We start from the raw sequence: 26,957 nt of genomic DNA, 5'->3' as shown, positions 1-26,957 counted from the left end.
GCCATTGATACGAAGCGTAGTATTTACCAAAATATGCCTTTATTTCTTTTCTCCAGGTCTTCTGTCTTTCCCATATTTTAAGGAAAACAGGTTTTTTTTTGTTTGTTTTTTTGTTTTTGTTTTTAATAAAAATAAGGCATTTGGGCAGGAAATGAAGAAAATAATAAAGAACAGGTAGATTGGTATTCTTTTCACTAACCAAAGATAACCTTTTTTTAGTGCTTTTGTTTCAAAAAAATATATATGTATATATAGTCTATTCTATCTGTATATTCATCATCAGTCTCTCATCCATCCATCTATTCATCTACCTATATTACACATATATAGGATAAAGCAAGATGATGTTATAAGTTAACCTGTAACTAAAAAAAAATTAATTCCAGTATAGCTAACATACAGTGTTATATTAGTTTCCCCTGTCCAATATAATGATTCAACAATTCTATGCATTTCTCAGTGCTCATCGTGATAAGTGTACTCTTTAATCCCCATCACCTGTTTCACCCCTTCCCCCACACCTCCTCTGTGGTAGCCATCAGTTTGTTCTCTATAGTTAAGAGTCTGTTTTCTTGATTTGTCACTCTCTTTTTTCCCTTTGCTTATTTGTTTTGTTTCCGAAATTCCACATATGAATGAAATCATGTGGTATTCATCTTTCTCTGACATATTTCACTTAGCATTATACTGTCTAGATTCATCAATGTTGTTGCAAATGGCAAGATTTCATTATTTTTTTTTATGTCTGAGTACTATTCCGTATATGTATGTGTGTGTGTGTGTGTGTGTGTGTGTGTGTGTGTGTGTGTATAATCTCTTCTTTATCCACTCATCTGTCCATGGACACTTGGGCTGCTTCCATAATCTGGCTATTGTAAATAACGCTTCAATAAACAGAGGAATGGATGTATCTTTTCAAATGAGTGTTTTCATATTCTCTTAACCTGTAACTTTTTAAAAATTAAGACATAATTCACACTCCATATAATTCACCAGTTTAAACTATACGATTTAGAAGTTTTTAGCTTATCCACAGGATTGTGTGACCATCATCAATACCTAATTCCAGAATATTTCATCACCCCAAAAAGAAACCTTATGCCTTTTACCAGTTCCTCCCCATTCTCTGCCCCCTCCAGCCCCTGATAAACACTTAGACTCTATATATTTACCTCTTGTGGATATTGTACATAAACGGATCATACAATATGTGGCCTTTTGTGACTGCTTTCTTCACTTCCAGTGATTTCAGGGTTCATGCAGATTGTAGCATCTACCGTCCTTTTCATGGTTGAGTATTGTATGAATATATCACATTTCATTTATCCATTCATCATAATGTCCATTAGGGTTGTTTCTACTCTTTGGCTATTGTGAATAATGCTGCTATAAACATGTATGTTCAAGTTTTTGTGTGAACAAATGCTTTCAGTTCTCTTAGGTATATACCCAGGAGTAGAATTGCTGAATCATATGGTAACTCTATTTTAACTTTTTGAGGAATCGGCAAATTCTTTCACAGCAGCTACACCATTTTACATTCCCACTGGCAACATATGAAGGCTCCAGTTTCTCCAAAAACTGACCAACATTTGTTATTTTCCATTTTTAAAAATATACTCATCCTAGTGGCTCTGTATAATCCTTTTTAAAGCTTAAAAATATGCTGTTGAATCTAAATTAATAATATGCCTTTCTATTATAATTTTAATGGCTACATGGTATTCCATTGTATCCATGGGTCATTATTTATCCTTGCCCTGATTGAAATAATCTCATATTGTTTTCATTTTTCCTATAATAGAGAACACTGGACTAAAGATTCATATATTTGTGTCCATTTAGGTTATCAACTTTTTTCCATTACTTGAATACAGAAACAATAGTACAGTTGACATGTTTATAATATGCCTGCCCATATAATATATCACCTGCCCATATTTATGGCATAAATTTCTATTATTGGATCAAATAATAAATGTACTTTAAATCTTGAAAATTTGCTTCCAGCATGGTTGTATCGACTTAAATTTTTATCAGCAGAACATGAAAGTGTCAATTTTATCCTACCTTCATCTATAATATTTATTCTTGGACCAAATGGGAGCATTATTATCCCATTAATGTCTTTTTTTACTACTTAGATGGAACATTGCATATATTCTCACTGTAACGATTTATATCACAACTGTTTGTATTCTCCCAGTTGTGCCACAGTGTTAAAATTTTCTTATATGCAAGAGCTCCTTGCATATTAAGAATATTAATCCCTTGTTATATTTCTATAAGTTGATTCTTTTAAAAATTGTTTGAAATTCAGAAATTTTTAGGTTATTAAAATTATCAATTATTTCCTTAATATTTTAAATATGATGTCATGCTTAAAAGACCATTTATCATTTCAAGATTATAATTTTTTATGTAATGGAATTTTTTATGTAATACAATTTTTTGTGTAATGATAAAAACTTTTCGTTCTCTAAATTTCCCTCTGACGGCAGACTTGGCTATATACTTCAGGTTTTGAAATATATTGCTACCTGTAAGTACTACTCTATAATTTTAGTTTTAGTTTTCTCTTTATCTGAAGAGTTAGTTAACATGAGTGTTTAATTGTTTTTTCTAAATCTCTAGGAATTTTTTTAATTTTTATCTTCCTTGGTGTTGTTTTAACTTTTCAATCTTTTTAAAGCTGTTGCTAAGGATTTTAAGTTTTATTGAATAGTAGTTAGAGAATATGAATTAAGATTTATGATAATTATCCATATTTTATTTTGGGCAGAAATAATACTGTTCTAAATGTTTCATATGTATTTGAATGTACAATATCTTATTTAATAGTTATTGTTTTTATCTGTTTGATAGGTCAGCTTCAGAAAGGGATATATGAAAGTCAGACCACACTTTTTAAATTTAGAGTTTTTTATTTACTTATATGTTTTACTGTTTCTTTTAATTATGCTCCAAATTGTTATGCATGCAGCATCAAATGGAAACACCTCTAATCACCATGGTAACATAGACAATTCACATCTATCACAGTGGCCTAATATACATTGACAGTTTGTGTAATTAGAGAAAATCAAGTCCATTATACATAAATGATGTGGTATCCTTTCTTTAATTCAATACACAAATTATTGTCAAAAGTGAGTAGCCCTCTCCTAATTTGATATTTTATCCATTTTTTAAGCACTTAGACATCTGTTCCTATAGAGTTGTCTGTATTTGATTGGCTCATAGTAATTCTGCAAATATTAACAAAATATTAATTCTGAAATACATGGAAAGGTGGCACATTAATGATATTTCAAACTAAAACCTGAGATAAAAGAACAATTTGACACTGAGCAAGAAATGAAGTAGTGACTCATCTGGTAAGAGGTGAATTTTAGCCTTATTTTACTCCTCCAAAAAATCTTCATGATGAAAAACTGAATAAGCTTCTTGGCTTAAAAATATGTGATCCTAATCCCAGACAGTTATAGCTTATAAACTGGGAATCTGACAGAAGTTTGACTAATATAAAATCTAAAAATATACAGAAAAGCTGCTTTGGAGAACTGGGTTGAGGCAATTCTGTATATGACCCACTTTGTTTGGGTACATAAACCTATAGGCAGGATTCATATTCCCCAAGGGCATAATAACAAGGCTAAGTATAGCATTCAGTTAATTCACAGAATTACACAACAGTTGAAGCCCTTTCAATAGACCCTTCCCTTAAACATATTTTTAAATGTGAATCTCTCCTTTTTCTTTTCTTTCATTCTTTTATCTATTACTTCTACCTGTCCTTCCTTCTGTTCCCTTACTCCCTGTTTTCCTCCCTCTCTCTCTTCTCTCTTTTTCTTTCTTCCTTTTGGCTCCCTGATTCATGATACATGCTCATTATTAATCTATGCAAGGTCAATTTTCATTTATTTAGTTAGTTGCTGGCTATTTCAAGGGATGTAATTAGCATTTATGAAAATACTGCCCTGCCCCACCCCCCCCCCCCCCCCCAAAGCTAGGATTTTGGCAAAAAGCTACACTCAAACATATATTCCCATCACCAACTTATCCCACACCCCCATCCCTCCTGAACAATCAGTATTTCTACCTTTTAAAATGGGTTCGTCTTGCTTATATATTCCCAAATAGCACAAAATTTTAAGTTTTAATCATTTATACCTTTGTAAAATATATTTTTGGTACTTACTTTTTTCCACTTAATATTATTTTGCCAAAGTCCATCTATATTTATGATCGTCTCTGTAGTTCATTCATTTTGACTGTAGTATTATTTTCCATTGTGTGAATATTCCATATACCACAATTCATTCACTTTCTTGAGGGTATCTGGGGTGATTCCAGGTGAGTTCTACGAAACATTCAAGGAAGACATTATTACAATTTTATATAAACTCTTGCAGAGAATAGAGAAAAAGGGAATATTTTCTAGTTTATTCTCTGTGGCCAATATAAACCTGAAATCAAACTAAAAAGGACGTTCTAAGAAAAAAAATTACAGCTCCACCTCACTCATGAGTATGCATGTAAGGATTCTAAACAAAATATTAGCTGATTGAATTCAATGGTTTGGAAAAAAAAATTGAAATCAAGTTGTATCTGTACCAAGTTTCCATGACATAATATTGAATATATATACGTGTAACTCATTACAATAACAAATTAAAAGAAAAAAAAGATTATCACAAAATATGCACAAAAGACATGCCTAACATTGAAAGTGCATTCATGATAAAATTATTAATATATTTATTATAATGAAAGGAAATGTCCTAAACTAATAAGACGCACCTATAAAATGCCTATATCAAACATAATCTTAAATGAGTAATGTGAGAAATATTCTTTAAAAAATGGGAGAAGTACGGGGCACCTGGGTGGCTCAGTTGGTTAAGCGTCTGACTCTGGCTCAGGTCATGACCTCAGGGTTCATAGGTTTGAGCCCCGCTTCATGCTCTGTGCAGACAGCTCAGAGCCTGGAGCCTGCTTCAAATTCTGTGTCTCCCTCTCACTCTGCCCCTCCCTCTCTCTCAATCTCCCTCTCTCTCTCAAAAATAAACATAAAAAAAGAAACCTCTTACCAAAAAAAAAAAAAAATTAGAAGTACAAGAATGTTCACTATTGTCACTTCATGTCAAAATTGTATTGAAGATCCCAGGTAGTGCAATAAGAAAAGGGTGGGGCAGAGTTGGAAGTATAAGAATTGTTAAGGGAACAAGGAAATTATAACTCTTTGCAAATAACATAATACTTCACATAGAATTTTTTTTAATTTAGCTATAAATCCTTAGGTATAAGAACAGAGTTTTTCAGAGGTTTTTCAACCTTAAAACTATTTTAACATTTCGAACTGGATCGTTCTTGATTCTAGCTGGCTGTCCTGTGCATTGTAGGATGTTTAGTAGCACCCCTCGTCTCTTCCAGCTGTCACCCGTAGCACCTCTCCTCCAACTGCAACAACCAAAAATGTCTCCAGACATTGCCAAATGCCTTCAGTTGAGAACCTCTGGGCTAGATATGAGACTAATGCAGAAAAAAAAAAAAATCAGCTGCCTTATATATACTAACAGCAAAGCAGTAGATAATATAAATTTAGTAGTATCATAGAATATTAATTACATAGGAGATCTGCAAAAGATGGTTAAGTGCTATGAAAGGGAAATGATAAGGCTATGTTAAAATTTACAAAAGAAGACCGAAACAACTAAGAGATAACTCATGTTCATGGATAGGAAAATATTCTAGAGATATTAAATTTCCCCCCGTTGATTTCTAGATTCCACATATTTTAACCAGAATTGTTCATGGAACTTAAGATGGTTCTAAATTGTATGCAGAGGAGATGTCAGAACACTTCTGAGAAGAGAGAATAAGGAGTGCTGACCCACCGCACCAGCATCAGTCTTATTATGAAACTTTAGTCATTTATATAGTATGATATCAGGTCAAGACAGACAGGTGAATTAATGGAGGAGGAGAGACGGACCAGAAAAAGACCCACTTCTCCATGTAACTTAGGTACATCCAGTCAATTGGAAAAGGAGAGTATTGCTAAAAACTGATTATCAATATACGGGAAAAGTGACATTTCCAGCTTCACCCCACCAATCATCTATGGGTGGATTAACAATGCAAATGTGAGAAACAAAATTTTAAAAGTCTTAGTAGACATTCTTAAAAATTGACAAATTTGCAAACTTTGAATCTAGGTGGCAAAAGTATCTTTCTTTTCCAGCAACATTGGACTAGACAGTCAGAGACCTCCTCCTAGCACAGCAAATTTGAACAGGCAGGACTGTATGTACTCAAAAACTTCTCTTTCATAAATGTCTTCATCACTGTTAGAGATACAATGATTAATTAATAACATAATGGAATTTATGTGTACAAATAAGTATATATAAGGTATTAAATACTCCTGAAAAGAAACAATAAAGATCTTCAGTTGCTCAAGGTAAAGAAAGGTTTTCTGTGTCAGAATGAAAATATACTGAATTCAGAATATTGCAATACACTGGTTTGTTCCCAAATTCCCCTTAAGATGCATTTATCTTGCCTAATTATTAATTATCCTTTTCATCTTTTCCCTTTAATCAAACGTTTGATATTTTAATAGTTTCTGGCCACTTTTTTTTTAAGAGATTTTATTTAAACTTCCTAATTTGTCTGCTTCCCTGAGGTGAGTATCTCTAAATAATGGATCTTTTCTTATTTTGAAAGTTCAATAAGCTTATTTGAAGACTACCAAAGCAATTATAGATTGTATTTCTATTTCTCAAATAGTGTTCATTAATGGTAATGACACTTTGCATTCTTAAAGCACCTTTAATGCAAGGATCTTAAAGACATTTCCACAAGAGAAAGTGCCGTTGTCAGTTTAATTTCTTAATGAAAAATCAAGAAGGAAGGTTTGGCTGAGAGACTTAGAAATGCTGTTCAGCCATGTTTCTTGTCCTATTTATTTCATACACCAAAATAATTAGTTAAAGAAAATAATTTTCAACACAAAAAATTGAAAGTAGGCATGTATTTTTCATACTTTTCTATTTAGTTTTTATGAAAACATCCAATTGAGTGAGTACTTTAGCCGAGGTAAATGAACATGGAGGCTATACAGTGAAAATCTGGAGTATGGCTACACGTCCTGGATTCCACCTTAATATTACACATGTGCACACTGCATTGATCAATATTAACTCTAAAGGAGAATCTGAAACAAGTTACTCATCCATGCCAATATCTTTGATATTCAGTTGTAAAAATCTGTATTGTCCTTAAAGCTTTTGTAGTGATATGAAGGGAAGCATTTGTTTCCACATTTAACATAGCATAGTTATTCATTTACTAACTATTGACTGATAACCCACTTTTCTAGAAACGGTATATTTATAATTGCTATAAGAAATAGACTCACACACTGTAATGGCTCAAGGAGAGAGGTGTGTTTTTTAGCTGGATGAATGGGTTACTAGTGCAGACCTTCTCCAAGAACCCATGCAGGAATCCAGGCTGTTGCAAGCTCTGCCATCTTTAAGCTGTAGCTTTCCCAGTTGCCCGGCATGGTATTTCCATTCTAGCCAGTCAGAGGGTGAAAAGATCATAGAAGACCACTCCAGAGGCTTTTAATGAGAGGCCAGAAGTATCACTTGTGTTCACGTTCCATTGGCTGGAGCTAATCATTTGGCCATACCTAACTACAGGGAAGAGTGGAAATGTAGCCAAGCTATGTTCCCAAGAAAAAGAGAAAATGGATGTGGGCGCTCAGCCAACAGTCTGTGCTACACATATAGCAGTGAATATAATGTAAAAATGCTCCACAATCATGAAGCTTACAATCTAACAATATGTAAGTTAAACAAACCACATGTTTATGATATTTGTAAGAGCTTTGAAGGAAATAATGTGTGTAAGAGTGAGTGATAGGGAGAGGAAACAGGCTAATTGGGGTGTGGTGATCTGACAGAACATCTTGATGTGATATTTGATCTGGGATATAAATGATGAGAAGGAACCAGTCGTGTAAAGATTCAAGTGGGAATAATATTGGAGAGAGAGAAAAAGAGAGAGGGAGAGAGACAGAGAGAAAGAGAGGAAACACAAAAGTCCCGAACTAAAGCAAACTTCATGTGTTTGGACAGAAAACCCAGTGTGGATGAAGTATAGAAGTGAGTAAGATTGGAGAAATAATAAGGCCTTCAAAGCCATGGTAAACATTTTGTGTTATACTCTAAGTGAAATGGGAAGCCACTACATGATTTTAAGAGGAGCTATATGATATGATTTGTGTTTCAGAATATCATCACTCTGGCTGCCAGGCAGAGACTGGGTTGTTTGAAATCCTGGATATGTTTTGGAGATAGAACCTGTTAAGCTTTTGTTTGTTTTTACTACCAAAGCATTTTGGATCTTATTTTAGGATTTTATCTCCAGATCTGGCATCCACTGAGCCAGACTTTGGTAGATCCATGCCTCTTTAGGGGAGAAAGTAGTCAAGGGGGTTCAGTTTAGTTCAAGTGGAGGCGAGCAGGGTTCAGTGCATTTGAAGTTGAAATGGAGATCAGAAGAGTTCAGCAGTGTACTTCTCCAAAGCTTCGAGGGTTAGGGCAATGCCTGCTGAAATGACTTGTCTTTTAAAACTCTCCTGTTTGATATGGATGGCTATGGAACACTTGAAATATGACCAGTCTGAATTACAATGATCTGTAGGTATAAGGTATACACAGAGTTTTGATGATTTGCTATGTAAAAAAATGTGAAATACCTCATTAATATTCTTTATATTGGTTACATTTTGACATCCTATTATTTTGCATATATTGGGTTACACGAAATGTATGACTGAAAATAACCTCATCATTTTTCTTCTACTTTTTTAAAACTTCTTTAAAGAACAGCTTTAGATTTCCAGAAACACTGGGCAGATAGTATAGATGGTTCTCCTATTTCAGCCCCCTATACACAGTTGCTCCAATTATTATTATTTTATTATTATTATTATTATTATTATTATTTGTTTTTGAGACAGAGACAGAGAGAGACAGAGCATGAGTGGGGAAGGGGTGAAGAGAGAGGGAGACACAGAATCCGAAGCAGGCTCCAGGCTCTGAGCTGTCAGCACAGAGCCCGATGTGGGGCTCGTGAACTGCGAGATCATGACCTGAGCCGAAGTCGAATGCTCAACCGACTGAGCCACCCAGAGGCCCCCAGTTTCTCCAATTATTAACATTTTGTATTAGTATTGTACATTTGTTACAATTAATAAACCACTAATGATACATTGTTATTAATGAGAGCCCATACATTCATTCTTTCTGTTTTGCAGTTAGGTAAGGGTTTTAACTTAGGTTTTGGCTTGATTGAATAGATGGGCAGTTGTTAGCTACTTACTAGGAGAGGAAAGACTGTGAAGGATATGTTTGGATGAAAAAGAATTAAATGTGTCTAGATGCATGAAGTTTAGGATTATTATCAAACAATCAATGGAGTTGGATAAGTCTGCAGTCAGGGATAGATGTATAAATTTGAGACTCATCAGTGGAGGTATGAGGTTAAATTTCAAATTAAAATGATGTGAAGGGGTGCCTCGGTAGCTCAGTCAGTTAAGCATCAAACTCTTGATTTCGGCTGAGGCCATGATCTCATCGTTCCTGAGATTGAGCCCAACGTCCGGCCCTGTGCTGACAGTGCGGAGTTCTTGGGAGTTCGTTCTCTCTCTCTCTCTCTCTCTCTCTCTCTCTCTCTCTCAAAATAAATAAATAAACTTAAAAAATGGTGTGAAAAGTTAGCAGGAAATAAGACAATGGAGAGAGTGAGGACAACTCAGCTAAAAATTTCTGTTTTACAGTTAAGGAGAGTGGATAAATGAGGCAATAACGTCAATAATGGAGTTTTTGCTTGCTTTTTTTTTTTTTTTAAGATGAGAGCTATTAGAACTCATTTGTAAACTGAATGGAATACTATGGACAGTCTAAATCTGTTGATGTCAAAGGAAGAGAAGACATCTGTGTACGTGAAGGTGCATGGAGAGTGAGCCGTGAGGTCCTTGCACCAGGAGCAGGGCATGCCTGTGACTGGAGGGATGTGTCCTCAGTAGGAGGGAGGTTAATATGAGTGTAGATGCAGGTACCTCATAGGTTTTGTGGCGGAGTTATGAGGGAGTTTTTGTCTGACTGCTGCTTTTCCTCAGTGAGAAAGTATGAGACCAGCTGAAGTGACAGGGGGAGGGAGGTGTTGGGTATGGGAGGCATGAAACAGTCTGTCATCCAGAGCAGGGAGGTGGACTCACTGGCAAAGTGTGGAAGGATTGCAGAACAATGTTGACTGCACACTTCGGATCTGAGGTCATGAATTTTTTTTTTAAATTTTTTTAATGTTTATTTTATTATTTTTGAGACAGAGAGAGACAGAGCATGAACGGGGGAGGGGCAGAGAGAGAGGGAGACACAGAATCGGAAGCAGGCTCCAGGCTCTGAGCCGTCAGCCCAGAGCCGGACGCGGGGCTCGAACTCACGGACTGCGAGATCGTGACCTGAGCCGAAGTCGGATGCTTAACCGACTGAGCCACCCAGGCGCCCCGAGAGGTCATGAATTTAAAGTAAGACCAGACAGCAGGCTGGGACTAGATGAAGCAAGTGAGGTGCCTAATGTGCAGCATTTAGGGAGGCACTCACTCTCATAGTTGTGCTTGAGGCACCTGACCTGCCTCAGTCTAGTCGTGGCCTTGTCAGACATTAAAGCTTTATGATTTTCTCAAACAATATTCAGCTGCTTGAATATAGGCGAAGAAGTTATACAATTGAGTTCAATCATGATTGTGATTTGGCAGAGGAATAAAATTGGTTGGAAGGAGATCATAGAACCTGTGTGAGAATAAGAAGGAAGGGAAACTATCATGGGGGGGGGAGTGCAATGACAAATTGGGTTGATAAATGAATCAATAAATTTAGGGGATCATAGAATTGTCACAGTGGGGGTGGAAGGTGGTATCCAGGGAGTGAAAGTTGGGAGATGATGCAGTTCCTGGCAAGGACAACTTGTAGACTGTGATCATGATAGCAAGTGGTGAGATACATGACAGGGATGACCACTGGAAGTGAGGAATGCCTCCGCTAATGCAGAGGCCAGGATGTTGAGTCATCCAGGTGGATGACGAGACCACCAAGAATGATAACAAGAATAGGGATGGAAAAGGATACGGAAAAGGAAAAAGTCAGATGCTAAAGTCTTCAATGAATAAAGGCTGACTACTAATTGATATATGTAAGAGTAATATGACTGATTCCTAAATAATTAACATATAATATGATTCTAATTCAAAGGCATAGGTCTGTTTATTGATTGTAATAAATACTTGATAAAATAAATCGGATAAAGAAAAGGTGAGCATGAATAATTGAGATTCTGTTGAAAATTGCTATTTCCTATGGCATTTTGGTCAATGACTTAAGTCTCACATATGCATTCTTTTAAGGGAGCCAAAGCTCACTAAATCAACTGATTTTATTTTTCACTTTCTCATTTTTTTCGTGCTTACCCAGTAGTGTAGGTTGTTATGAGAAGGAAAATGGATAAAGTTTTGTAGCAAGAGGGAGGAAGGAAAGTAATAAACATGACAATAAGCTGAGTGGCTTACGCTTATAAATATATTTATAATATTTGCCTATAAAGACGAATGAATTATTCTTGCATTGCATTTGGCATTGTGGAAATAAGCTAATGTAGATCAAGGAAGCATAAGTGTAGGCAAAGGAACGGATAATGATGATGATGGCTTCCATTTATTGCACACCTATCGTGTGCCAGCCACGCATTAAGTGCTTTACATACATCATCTCATGTAACCCTCATAATAACACAGGGAGGTGGAGGTTATTATGCTCCCTTGATGGTTGAGAAAACAGATTTAGTGAGGGTAACTTGCCCAGATCACGCAGGTAATTGGCAGAGCCAGAAATCAAACTCAGTCCCCGAATCCCAAGCTTATAGTCTTCCCCAGAACAATGTTCAACAGAGCCAACATTTGCAAATAAAATCTTCATTGGATGTATCATTTTTTTTCCTACAAAAACATATCGAAGTGCTTGATATGCCTAGTAATAAAAATAGATAGTTTTTTCCAATGCATTTCTTATTGAGCAGAAAATATTCCAGGAGATATATAGACTCTGAGAGTGGTACCTGACAAGTAAAAGTTACCTCACAGCTCCACATTGTTTGTTTCAATTTCTCTGCTAGTGCACATCACTTAAAAAGTTTTTTAAAAAATTAATACACTTAATATTTTCTGAAATAACTAAGTCTAGGGGATGAAGTCTGGGAGATATATATCTAAATACATGTATATCTAAATATATTTCTTACCTGTGTTGTTGGTAAATCATAATAAAGTGATCGATGTATTGAGATCAATGTATTTGTCATTTAAAATTTTCTTCTGGACAAAATGCCAGCTGTTTCAGGGGTGGTCGGATTCATACAAAGGATATTTTAAATTTCTTCTTATAGAAATTAGTAAACAGCATGGCCCCTTGTAGCTATCAAAGGTGTTGTTGGTTACATAAACCACAGAACCAGGGTAATCATTTGAGACGAGCCAATGTGTAATGGACTCATTCTTTCTGTGAAAGGGTTGAAGTAATTCAACTGCAAGCCTAGCCCCAGATCAGAAATCAGATTAGTAGAACAAGTTGCAAGAGTGGTTTCTAACATCAGACTGATAACAATGTGAAAGGGACTCATTTGGCCCCTTCCTTAGTGACTATAAAAGATGAGAAGTGACATACATGCATTTCATAATGTTAGGTAGAGAGTAAGTATGGATTTACTTGGGATCATTAGTGAGGGTCTGATTTATGCTTTACTCTAATTTATTGATTGCTCACTCAGTATGAAGCACTGTATTTGGTTCAGAGCCTACAAAGATTAGAGATACACTCTGCCTTTGTTAAGGAGACCTCCTTTGTAAGGAAGGCAGAGGGTCTACCCAGTGTTGTGCACATAATAGGCTCTCAGTAAATATATGTCGAATAAATGTTTTGAGTGGGTATAAGGGTGAATAGTAAAAGTGTGTGGAGTGTAGCGAGTGATATGTTAGAGCAGGATAGCATGCAAAGAGGCACTTGGGCTTTTGCTCCAGGTTTAGAAGATCAAGCTTCTTTAGGTGTGACCTTTGAGCCACATCTTGAAAGGAATTATATAGAGAAGGTATAGGAGGAAGGAGGAAGTGAATTTATGAATAATAACGTGTACAAAGACAGGATGGTGCAAAGAAGGAGCATGGTGAATTTAGAGAACTGGGTTTTAGGTATAGGTGGCATTCTGCTGAAAGAGGAGAACTAGTGGGGCACCCAGGTAGCACAGTCAGTTAAGCGTCCAACTCTTGACCTCGGCTCAGGTCATGATCTTGTGGTTTGTGAGTTCAGCCCCACGTCAGGCTCTGCGCTGGTGGTGCAGAGACTGCTTGGGATTCTATCGCTCCTTCTCTCTGACTCTCTCTCTCTCTCTCAAAATAAATAAATGAACTTAAGAATTTTTAAAAAAAGAAAAAGGAGAATGAAGATTAGTGAGGGTGACTTGAGGAAAGCCATTTATGATCACTGAGAAGTTCCTATGTTTTCATATGGGCACTGGATCTCATACACAGCATTGCCATAAAACCATAAAGGAGATAATAATTAATACTTATATAATACTGTGTACTAAATATTTTACATATTTTAACTCACTTAATCGGCATATAGTCCTCTGAGATAGGAAGTACTATTAGCCATTTTAAAAATGAGACACATGAAATACAGGGAAATTAAGTAACTTACCTGAGATCATACATGTAATTAATAAGTGACAGAGCTGAGGTTTGAACTCAGTGATCTGGCTCCAAACCCAGCACTCCTAGCCATTTTAGTATATTACCTCTTAATACAATGTCAAGTTCAGTGTGGGTTGTTGTTAATGGTATTTGAAGTATTTCAGTTAGTCAATTATTATTTTTGTGATAATGCAGCTCTCATTTATTTGCTTTCTGATAGATTTTCTCAGGTTGGAGAAAAGAGATGTAGAAACAGCTGACGTACCAGGAATTATATGCAACTCAGAGTGCATGGTCATGTAGCTCTTGACTCTCAGACTAGTGCTCTCTCCTCCATGCTATACCATCTCTTGTGGCCTTAGCAGTTTTCCAGATGCTAGGTATCTGTGATCCTATCAGAGATTTAATGCTGTGTCCAATTTTATAAACATTCCAGAGAACAGGAAATTGGACATCTCTCCATTAAATACTTGGAAAGTACCCTAATGGCTGCTGTGTGACTGTGGTTGTATTTATTTGCAACTTATTGTCTTAAGTCACCGATGTTGTTTGATAAGTTAAATGTTTTAGAATTTTGTGATTACTGGCATTTGTTAAAAATTCTGCAGGTAAAGAACTCATTATAAAATGGGAGCGTAGAGAGTTGATATATGTAATTATTCGTAGTGTATATTTTGGGAGAGAATAGGAAAAGAGATAGCGAGAAGGAGACACTTTCTAGCACAGCAGAGAAATTAAATCCAATATGCTATGACAAGCAAATCAAGGAGAGAAGACAGGCACGAAGAAAAGGGATCCGTGTTAGGTGAATTTGTTGAGATAGCAACGAGTAATCCAACAAGATAAAGCAGGGAAATGGACGAAGCTAAAAGCTGTTACAGAACAGGAAGTTCTATTCAGATTGTGAGGCTACGCAGAATAAGACATGGCAGTAGCAATCCCTTTCTACTGTTTTTTTTAAATACTTATTTATTTATTTTGAGAGAGAGAGAGAGAGAGAGAGCTAGAGAGAGCATGAGCGGGGGAGGGGGAGAAAGAGGAGGAGAGAGAGAATTCCAAGCAGGCTCTGTGCTGCCAGGGCAGAGACCCAGGTGTGGCTCAATCTCACGAACCATGAGATCATGACTGGAGCCGAAACCAAGAGTCGGTTGCTTAACTGACTCACCTGCCCAGGCGCCCCACCTTTCTCCTCTTAAAACCTGTGATTATGGGGCTCCTGGGTGGCTCAGTCGGTTAAGCGTCCGACTTCGGCTCAGGTCACGATCTCGCGGTCCGCGGGCTCTGGGCTGATGGCTCGGAGCCTGGAGCCTGCTTCTGATTCTGTGTTTCCCTCTCTCTCTGCCCCTCCCCCGTTCATGCTCTGTCTCTCTCTGTCTCAAAAATAAATAAACGTTAAAAAAAAAAAAAACTGTGATTATGTAACACTTAATAAGTGGAAAAGGAAAAGTGAGCAGAAGCTATTAAGAGAAAAGTTGAAAGCTTCTTAGAGAAACGAGAGTTTAGAATATACTTGATCTCTTAAGTCCTGCTACCCTGCCCCAGTGAATTGGGGGAACTTTTACAATCCAGGACTTGCCAGCCATCACTGTCTTGCCCATTGAGAGGTTCCCAACGATGGCCCACACTGATATACTCTTGGGCAGAGGTAGCAGAAGCAGAAGCTTAGAAGAGAAATTGAATGGGGAACTGCTTCCGAGTGGAGTTCAGGCCAGACTGAAGCAAAACTCCAGGGAATTTGGCTAGGACGTTTTCCTGCCAGAGTTTGAGTTGCTGTTTGTAGTTCATGTTATATAGTAGGTGTTATGCTTCAGGACATTTACACTCTTCTCTATTGACTGTCATTCTCTGTAGCGAGGATGGAATATTCAGCCTATCAACTTCTATTTATTTAACTGTTATGTACATTGCCTAACTTGGATACTCACCATTTACTTTCTAATGTGCATAATAAAGCATGTCTTCTCCCTGTATGTACGTCTGGGCTTCTTTTTGCGTAGAAGATATTATGCTATCAAGAATGACCTTGTGTGGATTACAATCTTCGTATCTCTTACTACACACAATATATTTTTATCTACCATTCTTTCTTAGAGAAAAATAAGCTCAGTGAGCTATCTTACTAAAACTTTATTAACATTGTTTTCTAAACATTTATAGGTAGTGCTGGGACACCTGTCACTTTTAATGAAAATGGAGATGCTCCTGGACGTTATGATATCTTCCAGTATCAAATAACCAACAAAAGTGCAGAATACAAAATCATTGGGCACTGGACCAATCAGCTTCATCTAAAAGTAAGTATCAATATAAATTTGCATTAATGGATATAATTCTCAGATAGGCAGGCTTTATTTTTAAGTTTATAATACAAATTTTGTTAGAATTGATTCTTATAATTAAGTTTTCAGAAAATGTGTGATTTTATCCTTCTTTCAACTTGGAAATGTTATGGAAAATCTTAAACATCTGTAGAGAAATCTAGTATCTATAGGGATTTAATGAAAGATCTCATTTCCTTTTAAGTGACTGTATTAGGGAAATTTTGTCCTTTTTTGAAAGACTCACTTGTTTACGTGTTGGTACACTCTGTGTGTGTGTGTGTGTGTGTGTGTGTGTGTGTGTGTGTGTGTGTGTTGTGGTGGGGAGGAACGACAGTGTGCCATGAATAAGTTTAGGCTTAAAAATAAGTGTATTTTACCTTTGCCACATCAGATATTGAGACCTTATGATCATGTCTGATTGATGGAAGTGAATCATGACCTATATTTACATTACCTCTTTGAATAACAACATCAGAGAAAGTTAATGTACCTACAGGTGATGGTCAGATCCTTTAACAGCCTTTTGGGCTGCCTGCTGTCCCTACCTACCTGGCGTGCTATCAAGGCCCAATGCCCACAGATTTGGCATTTCCTAGAAGTGGCCATGTGAGGAAAACTTGAAGAACTCAGCTTAAGCAGGGTCCCAGGGCCTGGGGGTGGTGCCGAAGGTGGCTGGGCATTTGCCTGCCCTGGTGTCACCAACACCGGGGGCTCTGTCTCCTCCTGCTGGGTCTGGTGGGGATCTGGTGGGGGCAGCGTGCAGGATGGCTGTGGGGTGCAGGAGCTTCATCAGTTTTGCCTGGCTGGTGGCAGCCCTTCAGAGGGGCTTTCCTAGGGGAAGGTCTGCGGGGACATTGGAGAGAGCTATGTGGTGCCAGCACCCGCCAAATATAAGGGGCTCTGGAGCAGGAAGCCAATCCTGAACCTGAGAGATAAGGGGGGCCCAGAAAGGGAGCAGGACTGTTAGTGGCTGCATGGGGAGGGTGTTGGGGTGATTGGAATAGCATCTGTTTACCACTAGGTAAAGAATTATTTCACATTTTAACAGGCATGATGTGATAGCAGTGCATTGGCTTCTTCCAGTATAGAGAAATAAGAAACGTGCCCTATAGTCTCAGCTAAGGATTGGCATTCATTCATTCAGCATGTCTTTGACAACTGTAATATAGGACTATTTACAGGGACTTAGCGTTTCCTCTGTAGACAGTCAGGGGATTTGTAAATGCCTCAAATAAACTAGAAACATATTCATGTACTGTCTTATTGTTCTAATATGTATTTCATTCTTTCCCATAATGAAAGTATCTCTTCTTGATCCTCAAAGCCATCATAACACTGTGAGAATTGAGTTTATTTCCTAAATGAACAATTAAGTTCATTTCCTAGCTATCCCTTATCCTAGCTAGAAGGTAAAAGCTTATGATGTACACGAGGGTGGAGATCATTCTTGTCTATATGTGTGTAACATGTTCACATGTGTTTTCTTGTGTTTGAACCCACTCAAAAGACATCGAGTTGGTAATTTTTAATACAGCTTTTTACTTCTGTATCTCCAAAGAGAGCTCCTTAAGTGGCATGCTTATGCAGCATCAGTCACCAAAGTTTTCAAAAAGGAAGCAGATGATGAGAAATAATAAAACTAGGATATTTATGATCTACTGTCTCTGAAATGACTTCCTGATAATTATCATGGTTCAGCTATCAATAATGCACAAAGACAGCTTATATTTCTAACTATTGTTGTGCTTTGTAAGACCACATATCTGCAGTTAACTACATGCAGCAGCCTGAAGAAACCTTATCTACTGTTCCGTAACCCAAATTAACATATATTGAAGCATAGTTTTTATAAGTCTACAAGTCATTAATGCCAATCTGAAAATCAATAGATTTTTGTCAAAAGGTCTTTTGAAAGTAAACCTATGTGAAACAAAATAATTAAACATGACAAAGAAAATTTGATATGGGTTAAAATAGGTTAGCTACTTTTTATCTGGTATTTATTAATGCTAAACTGCCTATTACATTCTTATGACTAAGGTTGTACATAGCAAAATTCAATGGTTGAAAAATATGTCCACTATACTAAGATACCTAAAACATTTACACAAAAAGTATATATACACACACATCTCTCTATATATGTGCATGATATATTTGTTATAAAACTTCATATTGAATCTCAAGCTGTTCTTTAATGTACATTTAACAGTGCATGAGAGTTTTATGTTTATTATTGTGTAACTTCATAAAATATATCAAAACAATTTGTAAGAGTTATTTCTTATGCATGATTATGACCATTTATAACTAGATAGGAGTACCAGCTTTACTGAAACAGAGAGAATGTATCTCTGAGAAGAAAAGTAAGTAAATTAGACTGTGGGGAGAGGTTGTAAGTCAGGGTTGACTTCTGGAGTATAGCAGGACAAATTGTTTCCCCTTGGATCAGTGACCTGTTTGAAGGCCGAGTAGGGGGTGCTTGGAAAGTGACCAGTTTATTAAAGTCCTGCTTGGACATTAGTCAAGGCATCAAACAAATGCTTTGCTTCAGTTTTATCATCTGTAAAATGAACACATTAGTAGCCCCTGTTTTGTATGGCTGTAATAAGAATTTAATGGAATAATATAATGAAGCATTTAGTCCAGGACTTGGCACACATGCAATCCATAAACATTACCTATGCTTAATCCACTGTCTCATGATTCTGCATGGCCAGTGGGAGATATGGTAATCGATGTGAGTAAAACACTGCTCATTACAGAGGCACTTGAATTTGCTTTAGAAAGTTATGAGAGAATCTCTTCATCAAAATGCTGACCATTTGTCTCCATAGCCCAGTGTTTCTTCTTATCTTTATTATTGGCCTTAATACTTTAGAAAATCTATCTACACTTAAAAAGTAACCTTTAAGTGAGATAAATACAAACTTTCTATATGGTAGCATATGGCCAGGTAATGTCAGCTAAGCAATTGTTTTTTGAATGGACTTGATAAATTCATTCTGTGCACATACACTGGGCTAAGTTTTGGGACTAGAGTGAATATGTAGTTCTCAGGGTGCTCATAGCCTGGAAGGATAGACCAGCACTCAAACCAACAATGCCAGCGTAGTGAGGCAGGTGTATGGATGAAGGTGTGTGCAGTGTCTCCAAGCAGCAGCCCAGAGAGACTTTCCTAACCCGGCCTGGCTGCCGATGACGGTTGTGTTGAGGGCCAGGGGAGGATACTCTCCCCTGTGTCCTCCCATCTCTCCTTAATCTGTTAAACCAGATTTACAGTAGATTTTACACTCTGAGCGGTAAGCATTTATCAGTCAGTTATTGGATGGAATTCTGCTCCAAAGAGCCAGTTTTTCTGGCTGAATTCAACCACGGGATGATTTTGTACACAGCCTGTGTACGATGAAGCATGTATGAATGTGACAGATTTGCCCTGAATGTACCTTAGTGGAGTGAAAGAATTTTTTAAACAAGTAGGTTATTTTTTTTTCTTTTTCCTGGAAAATTATGAGGTGTTTTATTTCCTCAAAAGCATTGTCTTTATTGTTCCAAATATTATTGCTTCTTTTTCTTTATGATGGAACTAACATATGTTCTTAATGTAGCAACTACAATCAGCTAGTACAATTGTTTAGTTTGATTTAGGCTTTCTATTCAGTTGCCTCAGTCCGTGCGTGAAGGGCGTGTTGTCTGAGAACGAATTTGAACAATTAGGTCTCTCCATTTTGTTAGACTGAATGTCTCAAGAGGCAGGTGGTCCTTATTAGTGATTACAAAACATATTGTAACCTCGAGGTTCCGAGTAAACAGCAGAGCCTGAACTGCGGGGAGAACAGCCATATGCTGCTGTAAGTCCATGGGGAGAAGGTATATGGAGGTTAATGGATGTACCTAAAATAACTCTAACTCAGGGCTCACTTTTTTATACTTCCAACCAGAGCTTACTGGTTTTTATTTATTTTTTTATTGTTTATTTTTGGATTATGGTGGGAATGAGGCAGATGGTTTTGCTTGTTTTATTGTTCTGTTTTCTTCTGTTTTTATTCAGTTAAATAATTTGGAGATAAATAATAGTAGTAAAGGATAGCAACTCTGTAAGAGTGTCTCAACCACAATTGTTAGTGGCACAGTGTCAATTGGGGTGGGTGATTTGAAGAATGGCTTCATTGACACTGATTTAATTTTGAGTGGGTCACTCCATAGAAGAAAGTAATTCTTCACAAGGCACTGAATCCTGAACCTCAGTTATCTCATCTGTTAAGTGGGGATAATAAATAGGCATTATGAAGATTGAATGCATTAGAATATAGTGGTGAAGAACGAGACTTCAAAGTCAGAAAAAGGTTTGAATTCCAACCTTCCATTCATGAGTCTTAGAGCCCTGCACATGTTATTTTAGCTCTTTTAGTCTCAGTTTCTTCATCTGCATGGAAACAATCATAACTACTTCACAGAGTTGTTGAGATAATCAAAGGATTAATCACATACACAAAGATCGTAGAACACTGCTTGCCACAAAGTCAATGTTAAGTGAATATGGTAATCATAATTTGTTTTGTTTTGCCACAATAACTAGTCTACTACTGAGGACCTATAGTTTCAATCTAAAATTCCATACATGCAAAGTCTCTTTTGACTTTGTTTTGATGTTTTGAGTAGGGATTAACTTAAAAATAAGTACATACACCATGATAACTTTTCTGTGCCTGTACAATAAATCCAAAATGTTTACTTTAGTATTAAAAAAAATGGGCTGCATGCTTTGGGGACAACCAGAAACTTGAGCAAAATTTTTGGTGTTTAGCCCAATTAAATCTGTCTTTCCTATGGACATGTACTATATATCATTTATAATATAATATTTTAATTTAAATATATTTTAATATAATATTTAATTATATGTATATCTATTTGCCTGTAGATGGTTAGTCAGTTACATGCTGTACTGGAGTTTCCTCCACTTTCTTGGAATACAGATAGAAAGAATTCCTCAGTGTCCTCATTTGCCTTGTAGGTATGCTGTTTTGGATAAACATTACAAGTTTTTAACCAAAACCGTTAGATTCATTAAATAGAGGAACAGCTTTTCTATAGTGAAGGATATTGAAATAGTCTTGAAGTAAAGATGGATTGAATGGAGTTGGAACAGTGTTTGAGGGGAGACTTGACCCTTTATTTGCTTGGGCTCTGAGAAGCCATGCATTTTCTCTTTGCCTCGATTTCTCCATTTGCAAAGTTGCCTACATTTAGAAATGCTCTTTCATATCACTGTCAGTGCTTATGAAAGATAGCTCACCCTGTGAGGCCAGCTCTCCCTTTCCCACAAACCATGAATGTAGAGTCAATTCTCTGAGACCTTTCACTACATTCTGACAGAACTTTAAATGCCACTGTAGTTCCTGTATTTATACTCCATTCGGAAAAACTATTCTGCTCCCATTCTGTACAACAAGATGACTAGTGGTCAAAACTATATTTTTGTTTATTAGATTCAAATATATTCTTTTTTAAAAAAAGTCATTTTGGGGTCAGTAGTTATATCTCTGTTTATGAGAAAACAAGCATTTGGTAAATTCATGTTTTTGACATGTTGAGCAAATGCCAAGATAATTAAATTTTAACTATGTTCTTGCTAGCCCAGGGTAGGTGCTCAGTAAGTATTTGTTAAATGTCATGAATAATATGCTGATATTTTCTAAATACTGACTGAATATGGGACAATGATCCGAGATTATTGATTAGGAAGTAGACTTGTACACAGTTTATTTATTCAGTGGCTGCTCCCTGCCAGGCAGGACGCTAAGCTGTTGAGGAGTACAAGGTTCAATAAAATAAACTTCCAGATATTAAAAGATTCGCAATTCATTAAAGGCAACTATATGCTTGAGTAACTACAATAAAAGCATAACTAGGAACAGATTAAAGAACAAACTATGAATTCAGAAGGTATAATGATTACTTCCAACTATGAGGAGGATAAAGTTTCTTGATACATGAGATTCAAAGTGATCTTCAGTTACTTTGGTGGCCAGAAATGGTTGCGAGAGTGTACAGTCCATGGAAAAAGCATCCGTCCATCTCCATCCATTCATTCATCCATCCATACCAGAATAAAGTGCCTCCAATGTGCCACTGCTGCGCTAGGTGCTGTAATGATATAGAGGTATGTAAGATTCAGTTCGTAGGGTCACCCCTAAACTGGTAGCACTAAGTAGGAGCAGAATCCAAGGAAATGTCTCGTTCATGAGTCCACAATGCATCCATCCATTTTCCTTTATTCTTGTCTATCTTGAGCACACATTCTTACTGGTAAAGTAGGATTAGTGTTCACTGAGAAACCTTCTGTCTTGGTCTGGAGACTGGGAAATTGGGAACTGTTTTTTTTTGTTTTTGTTTTTTTTTTTTTTTTTTTTTTCAACGTTTTTTATTTATTGTTGGGACAGAGAGAGACAGAGCATGAACGGGGGAGGAGCAGAGAGAGAGGGAGACACAGAATCGGAAACAGGCTCCAGGCTCCGAGCCATCAGCCCAGAGCCTGACGCGGGGCTCGAACTCACGGACCGCGAGATCGTGACCTGGCTGAAGTCGGACGCTTAACCGACTGCGCCACCCAGGCGCCCCTGGGAACTGTTTTGATCCAACTGGTTTGCGATATCCCCATGGAGACAAGTTGGGAAGACCCTAGTACTTGGATGGCCTGATGAGAGAAACCTGACTTCAGAAGGCCCCTACCATTTGTCCTCAGAGAAGCACTGATAATTTAGGGCAAAGAGCATGTTGTACTTGTCTTTGAATGTTTAAAAATTACCACAATGTGGGTCTCACTCAATATTCATGAAATAAATTAAGGAACTCAAAAATAAAAGTAGTGTTATTTCTACAAGACCATAAAGGTGAGCTAACCATAAAGTACTAATCTGGAGATAACGTATAACCTAGAGCACATGGGGTAAGGGTAGAGTTCAGAGCCGTAATAGTAATCAGGAGTGAAATCAGATACAAAAGCCAGAATGGAGAATCTAGTTCAGGGTACATCTAATCGAGCTCCATAAAGAAGGGAAAATCCAAAGTCACGCACAAGAGCAAGAGGAGTGTGAATAGGGGGCCCACATAAAATTCTGAAGGACTTACTGTTACTATTACCACTGGCTTTTATTCCTGCCGTGCCATTTGCAGAACTTCCTATAGCCTGTAGGACCTCAGTGTTGCTTAGTGGCTTCAATACTTACCTTGAAGGGACAATATCCATTGCTGCCTGTCTGACAGATTATCTCTGCCTTATCTGTCCACGTACATGGTTTGAGCCTTGTTCCATAAGACATTTAAAAGGATGTAATAAGATACATTACATAGTAGAATAGACAAACAAACCAGGAAATTATGAAGGAAGAATAAAGAGAGTTAATAAATTTTAGTTAGTATTCAAGTTTGATTTCCTCGTCAGTAATTACAACCAATAGATTCACCTAGGCTGCTCAGTAGAGTAATAAATAGTTATGCTGATATTTTAAGAACAAAATTATGCCATATAAAAATATGGTTTCCCAAATAAAGTGTCTCCAATGTGCCATTGCTGTGATTTTTAAAGAATACACAAATATATGCCATATAAAATATGGTTTAATCAGATTAAGATTTGAGATGCTGGAATCAGTTTTCTCAATCTTGTTGGAGGCAGATTCCTGGAGTAACCTAATAGTATCCAGGGAATCTAGTAGTTTATCAGGGAAATATAAGTAGAGCATTAAAAGGTCTATCATTATTGATGAAAAATAGAAGAAGTCATAAGCGCTTAAATAGCTATTTTTATAAATAATTGTGACAATGACACAGAAAAGGAAATGAAAACTACACAAAATGATAGAGATCAAATTAGAAAAGGAAAATCGAAAAAATATGATGCAAGTCAAAGAAGGACATAACATAAAGTACAAAATGCTTCTTTATACCAACACTAAAGATGGGCAAAGGAGGATGGTGATTCTAGACTTTTATGGGGATAATAAAGTAATAAAAATTATAATAAATGGCATTTTAATCCCTATTCTAGCCTTGAGAGGAATAAAGTAAGTACAATTTTAACATGATGAGTAGAATAGGAAAGGTTAAAATAAGGTTATAAACATAAAATGATAATATAGAATAGAGGAATAACTGGTAAAAAAAAAAGTCATTCTCTTATGGTAAATTTGCTAAAATATATGTGAACCCTGTATGCTAGGGTACTTTTAAAAGGCTCGATGGACACATCAGTGTTATTTAAAATCTACAACGTGCAAGAGAATTACAAGTAAGAACTGAAAAATATTATATATGAATAAAATATGTTGCCCCCAGGTATAGATAGAGGTCAGTAGCTGGTAAGGGCATGAAACTAAAAAGAATAAAGTTAGTGTGTCTGTTGACTGAATCAAAAGTTTAGCATGGCATATTTCCTCAAAATTTCCACTATTTGAGGAAGGAAAATAGAGACAGAACATGGATCTTCCCCAAAGTCCCTATACCATTTTACTGAGGTTATTGATCATTATCACCAAATGAAGTTCTAGAAATGTACAGTTCTATATCAACTCGGAGGTTGAGACATCAATCCATAAATAAATGACAGAGGGATACAATAAAGACACATAAAAGTACCAAATTTTACTATTCTTTGATTGCTTTTGTTTGTTCTAAAATCATTTTTTAAATTTTTAAAAAAAAATTTTAAATGTTTTATTTATATTTGAGACAGAGACAGAGCATGGGGGGGGGGGCGGGGCAGAGAGAGAGGGAGACACTGAATCCAAAGCAGGCTCCAGGCTCTGAGCTGTCAGAACAGAGCCCAATGTGGGGCTTGAACCCACGAACCGTGAGATCATGACGTGAGCTGAAGTCAGGCATTTAACCAACGGAGCCACCCAGGTGCCCCTAAAATCATTCTTAAACTTATTTTAAGATGATTGCAGATTCACATGCAGTTGTAACAAATAATAAGGAAAGATCTCATGTCCCCTTTGCCTATTTCTCCCCAACAATAACATCTTGAAGACTATAGTGTAATATTACAACCAGGACATGGACATTTATATGGTCCAGCAATTTTGTTCAAATCTCCTCAGTTTTATTTTTACTCATCTAGTGTGTGAGGGGGTAGTTCTGTGCAATTTTGTTACCTGTCTTGGTCCTTGCTTCTACCACTATAGTCAAGATACAGGACATTTTCATCACCACAAGGATCCCCATGTTGCCCTTTTATTGCCAGATCCATTTCCCTCCCATACACCTCCCCCCAGTACCTGGCAACAACTCAAATGTTCTCTATTTCTACAAATTTGTCATTGCAAATAAATGGAATTATCCTGTATGTAATCCTTTGAGTTTCAGCTTTTTTCATTCAACATAATTCCCTCAAAATTTATCCAAGTTGTGTGTCCCTTTTTGTTGTTCAGTATTATTCCATGGTATGGATATACCAAGTTTGTTTAACCATTCACCCTTTGAAGGATACCTGCAAAATAATTATGAATAAATCTGCTGTGAATATTTGTTATTTTATGTAGAGAGAAACAAGGAAGAGTGATATCTTATCTCGGAACTGAATGAAATTCATTTTTATATGACAGTTTTAGACTTATAGTTAACCCTTTAATATAGAATATTTCTTGAAAATAAGAAAGGGAACATTACACCTTATCCTTATACCTGGGATAGTGATGTCTTAGACGTGGTAAACCTACCACAATTGCAGTAAACATACCTAAGAAGAAGAAGTTCTCATTTAAAAACAATGCCACATAGGTCTAGCTCCTGTTAACATAGTAGTGTGTGAAAACAGACCTGTATGCTTTCTTCTCCTGCTTCTGCTTTCCATCCCTGTCTGTTGTGTTGTGTTGCTGTCTGTGGCACTAAAATGAAACTCTTAGAGTTTCCAAGAATTTCAAAGTTGCCCCTGCTCTCTATTTCTCAAGTTGTTTTAACACTCTGGTAGGCTTTGCTGTATTAGTTCTCATTTGACTGCTTTGTAGCTATCAGGTCAATTGGTATATGCATTTCTCTGCATTCATGCCATGTTTTTAGATTCCAAATATCAGACATGACTTCTGGATTAAGCTATTTTATGATCTTCAAGACTACTGATCTAAACTCTTGTGAAAATGTTTAGAGGGAACCCAAAGGGACAGATTACAATGGAAATCTCCTACTACAAATATACTTTGAGCTTTGGTATCTGTGAATTAAGTTTTTTAAATTTGTGCAACGAATTACCCTATCCTTAATATTAGTTAATCAAAGAACCAGTTGATTTTTATAAATGGTAGCTATAAAATATTCTATAGGGGTGTGATTTCATGTTGTCCGAGGCACAAATGGACTTGAAGAACAGACCCTGCTATGCCCTGTGACGATGCAGGATGTATCATCAGAGTTTAGGAGACTGGTTTTTAACCTGGACTCTTACTAATCCTGAGACAAATTTGTGCTTTATGACTTAATGTTTGGGGCCTCAGTTTCCATGTTTATAAAATTATGAATTAAATATAGCTTTTCACTAAAATTTCTTCCAGATCTATTACTTTCTAATTGAATACTTCAGAGTGTGAATGTAATGTTATATGTATTTTCCTGTTTATTTACTTACTGTTTTTTAGGTGAAAAAAGTACTGTAGGAGCACCTGGGTGGCTTACTTGCTCAAGCAACTGACTCTTGATCTCAGCTCAGGTCTTGACCTCAGGGTCCTGATTTCAAGCCCCATGTTGGGCTCTATGCTGGGCATAAAGCTTAACGAAAGAAAGAAAGAAAGAAAGAAAGAAAGAAAGAAAGAAAGAAAGAA

At 36.7% G+C, this 26,957-nt stretch overlaps 1 protein-coding gene across 1 annotated transcript in view; it reads left to right on the top strand.

The window, feature by feature from the left end:
- GRM8 (glutamate metabotropic receptor 8) overlaps window positions 1–26,957 on the top strand; it is a 755,014-nt gene that overhangs the window by 602,215 nt on the left and 125,842 nt on the right. The window contains exon 7 of the mRNA XM_049641781.1: window positions 15,977–16,113. Coding sequence (XP_049497738.1) covers window positions 15,977–16,113 — 137 coding nt within the window. The remainder of the gene's footprint in view (window positions 1–15,976; window positions 16,114–26,957) is intronic.

The sequence above is a fragment of the Panthera uncia genome, chromosome A2 (assembly GCF_023721935.1).
Source record: "Panthera uncia isolate 11264 chromosome A2, Puncia_PCG_1.0, whole genome shotgun sequence".
In the NCBI taxonomy this organism is placed as follows: Eukaryota; Metazoa; Chordata; class Mammalia; order Carnivora; family Felidae; genus Panthera; species Panthera uncia.
This window is presented reverse-complemented; position numbering and strand designations above follow the sequence as displayed.